This window comes from Aptenodytes forsteri, unplaced genomic scaffold, assembly GCF_000699145.1.
Source record: "Aptenodytes forsteri isolate BGI_AS27 unplaced genomic scaffold, ASM69914v1 Scaffold124, whole genome shotgun sequence".
Taxonomy (NCBI): domain Eukaryota; kingdom Metazoa; phylum Chordata; class Aves; order Sphenisciformes; family Spheniscidae; genus Aptenodytes; species Aptenodytes forsteri.
Genome location: NW_008794230.1, coordinates 784435 through 795899, shown reverse-complemented (window position 1 = coordinate 795899; position 11465 = coordinate 784435). Strand labels below are relative to the sequence as shown.

Sequence of the window (11465 nt, the reverse complement as noted above, 5' to 3'; positions counted from 1 at the left end):
GGTTGCCTCTCCAATTTGGAATATATTTTTATTATATTGTCACAGTAATGATATTCTGATGGTGAGCAATGCAAATAACTATCATGCCACTCTGCATCAAAATTTTTTGCATGGTATTGTAGGAGGGGACCAACTTTCTAGGAAGAACACAGTTATGATACTATTGCACAATGTCAGTCAACCAGTTGAAAAGTGTTTGATTGGTCTTCTCCAACTTTGTGATTTACTCTCCATTGTCAACATACTGGAGTAAATATTTGGAAGATGTGAACAGCAGATTAATTCACCCAGACTGATGATCAGTCCAATAATCATTCTAATTCTATATTATGTTTCTAATCATTCTGGGATTTCTGTGTGGTCTTCCTTTAATGACAGGCCATAGAAGTTATATAAATAGGTTGTATTGTCTTCGTGCAATTTAGGGTTTATGGTACATCTAAACTTTAGAGAACAGTATCATTGTTAACCAGGCACTTTTCTTAGCATCTGAAAGACTATGTTTTATATGTATAAGGCAAACTATTCCAAAGCAACTCTAATCTGCAGACCTTAGTGTGCTCAGAATTTCTGAATCCCAATTTGTGTTTTAACCATATCATGCAGCACAAATAGTTTCACAGTTCCTTTCTCTATTATATTTTGGAAATACTTCTGGATAAAGATAAATGCTTTGGAATATTTCTTACTTGCACTATGTGAAAAGAGTTTTATTGGGGTTTCAACTAAAATATTTTACAGGATGGAAGTATAGATTATAAAGTTTAAAGACTGTTGTTCCAAAGTTGCATGACTTTTCTACCTACACAGAATATTACATGTATGCATTCTATATATACAGTATACTATGCATGAAGTATAGAGATAGCTGCATACCCATCTCAGAAGTTGGGAAACAATTTTCTTTAAAAGTTATTTTCTTTGTTCTAGAAAATTCACAACATATGTTTTTGTGAATCTGCCTTGGGCATCCAGCCTGATGTGGGTAGGTTAACATTAGTGCCAGAGTCTTTTGCTCATGACTTCTTGCAGGAGTTGAACTTTCTAAACCTACATTGTGCCCGTGGTCCTTCTTTGTAATGTATATTTTAATGCTTTTTGTGTTGCATGATAGTTAAATACTGGAGAAAACCTTTAAATAAGTTTAGAACGTATCAATTTGTCAGAAGTAAACCAGAGCAATTTGGTTATTTTAGGCAGTTTTGCCAAGTAGGGATTTGTATTTAACAATCATTGTCATTTTATAATTGACTAGATCAGTCACAATTTAATTTAAATTTCCCTGTGACAGGCTTCATGTTCCCATGAAATCAAGCCTTACTCAGCAGAATGTACTACATAAAACAATTAAGTACTTCCAGGTCAAATAAATGTACCTTTGGCAAGCTCTTTTTATTTAAATAACATATTCTGTTTTATCATTAGGGAGCAGTTAAGGTGATTTCTTCATATTTCATAGTTTAATTGTCACATTAAGTGGTCTGATACTGCTGAGTATATGTAAGCTCTGTCAGCAGGACTTAAATCCTGATTTAACCAAAATGTGTTTAGTAGGAGTGAGGCTGTATATCAGAGTCAGCCTTAAGACTGTTGGTATTTAAGCTGGTTAATAGGAAAGAAGTATCTTTTTCATATTTAACCTCTAAGTTCTACAGTTGTATGTAGACTGCACGCAGTAGGCTTTAAATTCTCAGCTTTTCTTTGGTTTACATTTTTGAAGTGATAAAACAGAGTATGTGAAAAATCTGTGCAGTAGGGAATCTGCTTTTTACAGCTAGATTCGTTTAAAAAAGTGAGTCTGTTAAAAACCTTTGGTTCAAGTTTATATTCGAAGCAATACTCTTAGTATGTGAAATGTAGTTGGCAAGTATTTTTATGTGTGCCTGTTAGTTTGAATGCATGATGCTGATCTGTTTTTTGTCCTAGCTGACGGTTATTATATCCTAATGGGTGCAACCCTGCACTAATGATCCTTGTGTATATAAATTCTTCTTGTTGTGAGCAGACACCATAGGCCACATAAAAATGTTTGCCTCAATTTCCCTGCAAAAAAGGATCTCAGAAACCAGACTTGGCCAAGTAACAGATTTTTTAAAGGTAGAGGAACCCAATAAAATTACCGGCTTTTCACAGCATGAGTCTACTTCCTTTCGACATATTGTGAGGTGTAGGTGAAGTATTCTAACTGAACTGACAGTGTAAGGAAGACAGCTAACTAGAAAGCAAGATAAAAGTAAAAACCACCGATGATGATTGATATTGTAATAGCTATTAATTGTTTTGGAGCCTCTTTTGTAGATTTATGATACTTCACCTATATTACTTACACTCATGTGAGTCTTGATATAATGAGATTTAATGCACTAAAGTATCACGGTTAAATTCACTGTATCAGGAAGAGCATTTTTAAAAACTTATCAGGGATTTTATTCATTTTAATAATGTTAATATACATATGATTAAAACTGGGTTTTGTTTTTCACAGAAAAATTAAGACGCTTTTGTTCCTTGTAACTGTAAGAAAAAAGTGAAATAATTAGTTTCTTTGATCTAGTGTAATGGGGGTTTTTCAGCTGCCCCAATTCAAGTTAATTTGCACAACTTACTGTGAATGTATTACACATGCCATGTTTTAAGAATATGAAGAACACTAAGACACCTGTGAATGTGACGTTTTCTTCCAGCTTTTCAAAATCAATGCTTCTTTTTTAAAAAATGGGCCAATCTTCATAATTTTACATGTTTTCGTTTTTGTCTTCTGCTCCAAATGTATGGCATTAAGTTTGATCAGTTTGAATGAAAAAAGATATAAGGACAAAGATAAAGATATTAAAATACATAAAGATGAAATACAGGAGTCTGTTGTGGATTTTGGCAGTACTTATGACTTTTTGGGAGTGTGTCTCTACATACATTAACATCCTAAGATGTCCAGCTGTCATTGAATTGAGTAATACGGCTAGATTGTTAACTGTAGCCTGTCTGCATGGACATTGCCAATAATAGTAGGATGGGCTGTATAGCAAGTAAACCAGAAAATATATTCTTGGTACTTTTATACAATCGCATACTTGTCCAAAAGAGAAAATAATTCATATTAATGTCTCTTAACACTGATTATTATTAATTCTGTTAAAAATGTGTTCATTTATCAGATTGTATTTTATTCGTTTAATCTCAGACATGTTTTGCTTTATCATGTCACTTCAAAACAATGCTGATTTGTTAGAACTGGTGTTGAGTACAGAAACATGGATAAGAAAATATAGCATTAAAAACCACTTTGTGATTTTGGGGCCTTTTTTGTGACAAATCTCTGACTGAAAATTCCAGTTAGATGTACAAATCTTGATATTCTTATTAAAGTGTTCTTTTTTTCTTCCTCCTTCCTCTCATTATAATAGTTCTGTACCTAAAAAAATCTACTAATAGTTATTCATTTCCAGTACGAGTTCAAATTACCTCCAATAAGTTGCTTTTCTAGATAAGTCTGGACAATAAATTTCCTTCTTGTAAGCAGATTTCAGAATATTCCAAAATAGGATGAAAGTGAAACCACAGGGGGGAAGTTCTTTAACTCAATATGTGTATTTTAAAATCTTAACAATTAAATATATTGGACTGTGAAACCAATTTTCCAATAGATTTTCCAATCTCTTAGTTTCTTTTGAAATTTCATTGGATAATATAGAAGATAATACAACTCATGGAACCGTCTTGCAAGAGCCAACAGATGATCTCATAGATTCAATAGCTAATGATTTTTCTTTAAACAAAGACTTTTGTCAAGCTTGGTTGTTCAGGCTTTATATTTGGTTACACTCTTGAGCTTTTTTTGAATCTTTCCAATAGGACAAAAATAGTTGGAGATATTGCTTTTTTTCACTGATACTGTCGTCTTCTGTATAATTCTTTACTTCTAACCAAGGTGTAATGTCAACAGATGGAATCATAATTGACAGGCAAAATTTTAAAGCATTCTAAATGTCATTGGACCTTTTAATAAAATTAATTAGCCTGCCACAGAGAAAATTTACTAGCCTGCTGGTTAATTTCACAATGTAAAATCATGGGGTAGGTGGAAGAGCAGGCGAAAGCTTATTACTTTTAAATAATTATTTAAAGATGTGTGCCTTGCCCCTTTCAAACATGGACTGCAAATGCAGCAAGAGCTTTTAAAATGTTCTAAATTCACAAGCAGTGAAGTTTCCTTTGAAGAAATATAATACAGTTGAAATTAAAAGTTATCAGGTACTAGCTAATGATGAGTCACTGGTTATGTGGAAAATTGGTAGGGGACTTAAGCTTGATTCTTTCGGGATTAATGTTCCCAGTAACATTTAAACATAAGTCAGGAGTTCAGAAATTGTGCCCAGTCCCATTATGAATCTTGATGAAATGCTGGTTTCAGAAAAATTAAACATCCAAAGTTATTTCTATTCCATTGTGCATCTCTTAGTTTACTGGAATCTAACATTAGAGAGCATTAGAAAGCACCGTGAACCAATCCTATTTAGTTTTCAGAAGAGTCCCAATACATTGCCTAAATTGTAATGGGATTTGCAAATGTTGGAAACATCTAATGCCATATATTCTAAACGTAGTAACATTTGGAACTAAAATAGGAAACATTTTGAGACTTTTCATTTTTGGTAATAAGGCATAATTAATCACCGAAGAGTATACTTTAGGTGTGTCTGTGTGATGTTTAAAGGTATTTGTCTGGAAATTGTCATGTGGGCAGTTTTCTAGTGGATAAAGCTAACTCAAAAGTGAGCTGCTTTATGAAGACACCTTAAAAATCTGTAGCACAATCTTTTGTGCTTGCAAATTTGCAACTTGCAAATCTTGCAAGTTTGTCTACCTGTCTACTTCCCAAGATTGTTAGCCCCAAGACAAGCAGATCTCCCTGTTTTCATATCTCCCTGATCTCCCATGCACATAGGGAGACCTAAATACCCTAACTCTGAATTCCTCCCTATCCAGCCTTCTAAACTACCCTGAAATCTGTGCTGTTCATTGTCTGGTACCAATTGTTCTCATGTTCTCCTGCCTGGCCAGCTACACAATCAGCTGAGTGCATAGCAGGTCATATCTGACTGTTGAGCATACTGGAGAGGAAAAGTAGAACTCCATTCTCCTGAGACAGAGTTTATAGTAAGTTCTTGCGTGAGTGCTGTGACTTGAAGTCAGAACAAAAATAAAATGCTGAAAATAGTAAAATATTAACTGGATACAAATATGTCCTTTAGCTAGGTCAGATCTCTTTAGTACCTTTCTCAGGAGACAGAATTGAACTCTTAAGTATGTTTTCTAGCATCTAATTTGTGATTGTATTCTATACAGCTATACTCTGTGTTGATGACTCCGTAGTAGATCTGGAAACACTGGAAGCACTATATGAAAATGTAAGTAAGGTGGGGTAGAGCTGTGGTTAATCATCACAGTATTTCAGACACAGAATAAGTAAAGTTTTATTTTATGTTGTCATTTTAGACTAGAGACATTATATAGAAAAAGTCTTTAGGGAATTTAACAGTGATAAAATAGGTAACATAAAAAATACCCATTGACATGCTTATTTCTCTTACTGGCTTAGTTCTTAAATGTCAGAAATTTAAAACAGTGGAGTGCCTTTGGAATCAGGTTAAAATGTAACAACAGGTGTAACGTCTAGCAGTGTTCTCTCCTGAACTGCCCCCAAAATACTGTCCTTCCTTAAGACCTATTTTGTGCTAATGTGCTGAATTTTTCGCATTCAAGATGTAAGTGCCTAAAACAGTTAGCTCGGGCTAGTGCATTGCTGTCTTTACCCAAGTTGCTCTGTAGACTAAGTATATAGCATTCATGAACTGTGTGACTCTGAAGTTGCATGAAAGAATACATTTACACTTGGCTGTAGAGATATCAGAGCTACCTCTCTGACCTAAACTGTGTGAAGCATCCTATAGCAATATTTGCAGTGCTGTGCCCTACAAGGATGCTCTGCTTTGTGGCCATTGGTAGTAAATGGCACTGCAAGGCACTGAAGGAATTTATCATGGATCTTTACGCCTCGCTCTTTTGTAGTCTAAATGTTTCCCGATAAAAAATATAATTGTTATTTGCAGACAAGCAGGTAACTTAGTATTTTATTAATTAGTTATTAATTAGTTATTAATTACTTTATATTAATTCACTCAGAGAGCACAAAAGGATGAACTGGAGAAAATCAAGCAATATTATCAGACTTCGAAAGAGGAGGAACTGAAGCTTCTGGATAAACCCGAACAGTAAGATTTTTTTTTTTTTTTAATATTTTATCATTATATAGTGTAGTCCTTTGCTGATATGTTAAAAGCGATCTTGATACATAACTTTTGGTAGCTAATTTTTAACTTTTTTGTGTATTTCAAGGCATGATGTAAACTTTGCCTTTATCACATAGCTTTTTTCAGACATGACAGATTTTACTACGTCAACTTGGACTACCAGAACTGATAAAATACGTAGCCTTGAATCAATAAAAATTTCTGTTTCCATTCTCACATTTCTAAAAGGTTTATCCTTCCCTTAGAACTTTTAGGGCTAAATTAATGTGACATAAAGCAGGGTCAGACTGATTTTGGTTGTTGATTATTCGAAAGGGCTACACAAACAGAGGGTTTTGGTGAGTCCTGTGACTAAGACACAAGGTACGCTCTGGTCATGCTGATTGAAGACTTACAAGGCTGATTCCACAGTTCATCTTCTGCAACTGTTGTGGGCAGTGACAACTGTCAGGATGAAAAACTTCTTATATGTTGCTCCTTCTGTTGTAATAAACCTTAGACCAATGTGAAAATCACAAGAATCCATGAGCAGAATGGTAATCCTAAATTTTATTTTAGTGTATACATTTGATTTCAGATTTTGGCCTACCAGTGGTGTTTTTCTCTTTCTCCTAACACAAGGCAGCTAAATACTCATTTGTGACTGTCCACTAGGGAATATATTAATGTTGGGAGATGAGGCTATCACGCTTACTCTTGATTAAGAGTGGCTATCATTCTTGAGTAAGACTTAAGAAGACAAATATCTGTAAAGTGTATATACTAGCTCGTTCTTGCATCCCATATCCATGGCTTTCATTGCATTGGCTTGGGGCATAAGAATACATTGTGTGACTAGTTGATGTTTTCCAGAGCTTGAATCTTTGGCAATCTGTTTGCTGTATGTCTGAGTGAAATAAATATTAATGCATTTTGTGTTCTGGAGAATACGAATCTTGTAGAGCTCTAGAGCTATAAAAGGTAGTCTGTTTTTGTAAATAATAGTGGAGAGAGGTTGATCTTAATTAAACACAAAGTTGGATTTATGCTATCATTGTTCCATAATTAAAAGTAAAGAACTGTAAATAGAACAGTTACGCCTGATCATTCAGAGTGAAATAGTAGTGTCAAGGACAAAAGCTACTTTTTATCGATTATTACTCTTTGTGTTCTCTCTGCAAGTCATAATTATCCCATTTTTACCCTATTACTAAACTACATAGGTTAAGAAAACTAGCTTTTTAAAATGTTGCCTCAAGGGGGAAACAATCTGCTGATGATGCACTTACGCAAATTTTATTGGACCTTCAAAATCATGTCCTTTCTGAAAACTCAGTAGATCAGGTGCTGCTGGTTTTGTCGTCTAAGTCAGCCTCTAAGTCAACTTAAATGCAGAACTGGAGATTTGTTGGAACTGTACTATGCATATTAACTCCATAAAAGGTTAAAGACAGAAAAGTGCTAAATTTGTATGTGTGATTAAAAATATTTGCTACAGGGCATAAGCCTCATGTATTTTCTTTAATGAGGATCAGAACAAAAGTGCAAACTAAACCATTTATCAAATGGTTGCAAATACTAGCAATAGGCATTCATATAATGAAACCATTGACGTGAATTCACTGAAGTCTGAAGGAAATCTTTGCCATTTTTAAATGCTTGGATTACCAGACAAATAGAAAGCTTTAGTGGTATCACTGATGCTCTCCTGCACATGTGATTTTGATTTGTTTTGCTGGCATGTTAGATTTGCTATTGTTGGCACAAACTGTATCACAGCAACATGACAGTACCCCCCTAAATTATGCTTCATGATAATAGTTGTTAAAATGTTAATATTCATTAACATCATAAAGATTTATATGCATAATTGGCCACCAATTTGGGGCTTTGCTAGCGGGATGCAGATGCTTTAGCTAGTTTCCAAGAAGACCTTTTTAGTTGTAATGTAATCTCTGTGAAGTCCTCTCTACTGTGGAAGAAATACTAATGAAGGAAATAGTAGCAAACTATGGTACTGAGCTTTCCTGTTTTGTATGTAGTTTGAATTCAGGAAGTAGTGAGCTATTAATAATTGCCGTCCAAGTAATGCCATTTGCTTCTCTTTGAAGACCACTTTCCTTGAACTTCAGTTTAAATCCTGCTGGCTTACTTAGAAGCTTGCAGGATTAGATACACCTTTTTCCCCAAAAATTATTTCTAAATTTTGTATGCTTCAAATGTGGATAAATGTGAACTGATAAATAGTTTGCCCCCATAGAATCAGCCTTCTTTGTCTATCTTCTGGAAGAATGTTCTGTTACACTAACAACATGGTAATATGCCTGGCTTGAAAGTACTCTCAAGTCCTTTACTACAAGATTCTGGTAGGATAAAAGAGTTCTCAAGTAAATGCATTTTTTATTTACAGTTCCTGCAGGAGAGGAGTAAAATGGACCTCACAGAGATGAACAGCAAATTCTCTATGTTTATGTTAGGCCACAAGAAGTGTAGCAATGAGAAACCCGTCAAAAAGCTATGTCATAGTCACGTCATCGTTACTTTAAGTCAAAATCATACTTTTCTCAGACTAAAGTTGCAAAAATGACTGAACTAAGAATATTCTTTTCTCTCCAAAAGTTTTGTCCACCTGAATTGGTGGTTTATCTTTGATAACCACAGATTCATGCCATGACTTTGTGTTTAGTAACTATATTTGTAATCACTAAGATTCCTTTTTGTGACAGGTTTCAGTTAGAAGTGTTCTGTCTGGATATTTACGTTGAATACTTTGAATTCCAAAATCTGGAGACATTTTCTTTTTATGCTGGTGCTCTTTTAATTCTCGGCACAATTATGTTTTATTCCGATGACCAGCAGTGTAGGAGATAGTTCCCTTTTCAAGGGAAGGCAAGAATATGTGTCATTTGACTTTTTAAATTTAAACTTTTAAAATGTGTGTATGTTAGAAATTTAGTGAAGCAGTTTGAGTTTTTCTTTCTTTTGTTTCTCTCACACAAAGTACAAAGTATCCTCTTTTTTTCCTGGCAATATCATTCATTCCCAATAGGAAGCATTTTTATTAATACCAGCTTGGCATTTCTTTTTTTCCCACTGCTTAAGTGTAAGAGCCGAGCCAGGCCTCCCCAGTCCTTCTCTCACAATAGATTTTTTCATCAGACAGGAAAGAAAAAGAAGGAAAAAAATGATATGCCAATTAAAATGTAGTATTTCACACCAGCCATAGGTGGATTTTGCTGATTTTTTAGACAGTCCCTATCTATTCAGCAAAGCATTGCATGCATGAGAAATTTATAAAGTGGATTTGAAGATACTTACATTTTTTATTATGGAAAAAAAATAATTTGGACAAATCAGATATATTGGCTTAAATAATCAAAATAATTTTAATAAGAATTCAAGCTAATCATGGTTCACAGAATTTCCCATAATTCAGTGAGGTAGAAAAAACTTTACAGCGTTATGTTAAGGGGAATCTAAGGATATCTGTAGACACAAGATTAGAAGAATGTTTCTAAATTGATATTGGAGCAAAAGACAGCTTCTTTCTGGATTTCAAGAAAGCATGTATATCACTGAAATCCTAGACTCAAAACCCACAAAGCAAATTATGCAAACCCTGTTATTATGAGAAATGTTAAAGCTTCTTGTATTATTTAGCCAAGCTCTTACATTTTAAATTGAAGAAAAAGGAGGAATTACTCATGCCTTTGGGATGCTTTCATTTTGTGATATCCGAACTGAGTTGTTGAATATGCTTCTATTTTTTTTATTTACCAAAGAGTTAAAGGAAGAAAGCTGGAATAGACTCGTGAGGAAAGTGTATATATGAGGACAGATAAAGTGCAGGTAAAGGGTTAGTAACTTTTCTGAACAGTGACTGAAGAGACATGTAATTTGCAAATATTTTAGAGCTAAATACACAGGTAGGTGCATTACCATAAAACATGCTGCTATATAATTGGAAGTGCGGTGCAAATTAGTAAAAGAAAATTGAGGCTGAGCATCAGAAGAAATTTCTTGGCAGACATTTTATATTATGAAATAACCTTTTAGGAATATATTGAGTTCCGTATCACTGGGCACATTTTCAAGGGAAGCAAAATCACATGAGTGAAAACAGTAAATAGATAGTGTTTCTCACTCTCTTTCCTTTTTTTTTTTTTTTTTTTTTTAACCCAGGGTTGTGTTTTATGTTTTTTTTTTTTTTTTATGATTCTTCTATTTATTACTATGTAGCTGTGATAGTGGGTTAATGGATTAATGTGAATGATTAATACCCATGGTCTAGTTTTATGATTCTTCTATTTATTACTATGTAGCTGTGATAGTGGGTTAATGGATTAATGTGATAATGATTAATGTCTTGCCTTTTTCTTGATATTAATAGGATTTCTTAAGACATTGAGCATAAAGAATATAACAATTATAAATTCTGTCAGATTTGATTCAAAGTAGGAAAGATTGCATGTATATTTCATGATACTACAGCTTTGATCCATTATGTACCCCACAGATAAGAAATCTAAAGATTCGTTAATACTCTTTTTTCCCACAGATTTTTATATGAGTTATCTCAGATCCCCAACTTCACAGAACGAGCTCAGTGTATTATCTTCCAGTCAGTTTTCTCTGAAGGGATAACATCAGTGCACCGGAAAGTTGATATCATAACTCGTGTTTCCAAGGTAAGTCCTAATGAAAGCTAAAAACATAAATATATTTTAGAGTATTCATGCTTCTTTTTTTACCATAAGTGATGAACCTTAAGCCTGGTTTTTGGCTTTTCAGGAAAATAAAAATATATTAATTTTTTTAGCTGCTTATAAGAACAAAAGGAGGAGGAAAGAGGGAAGGTGAGTTGTGTCTGATGCCCTATGCTTTATATAGGAAAATTTATTTTTATTTGAATGGCAGATTTTTATTACTTTGCACATTAAGTGGAGTAATAGATAATCTCTATAAAATAGAAATTAAATATCAGACTAACTTAGTACGGGGCCTTGCAAACTTACTTTTTTTGCATATCACTGTTGATGCCATCAGCAATAGATTCTGTTGTGGTTTAACCTGAGTACCACACAGCCGCTCGCTCCCTCCTCCCCCGGTGGAAGAGAATTGGAAGAATAGAAGTGAGAAAAACTCGTGGGTTGAGATAAAAACAGTTTAAGAATT

At 34.0% G+C, this 11465-nt stretch overlaps 1 protein-coding gene across 1 annotated transcript in view; it reads left to right on the top strand.

Moving 5' to 3' along the window:
- FMN1 (formin 1) overlaps window positions 1–11465 on the top strand; it is a 157833-nt gene that overhangs the window by 82443 nt on the left and 63925 nt on the right. The window contains 3 exon segments of the mRNA XM_009285818.1: window positions 5347–5408; window positions 6184–6272; window positions 10849–10978. Of these exon segments, the coding sequence (XP_009284093.1) occupies window positions 5347–5408; window positions 6184–6272; window positions 10849–10978 (281 nt within the window).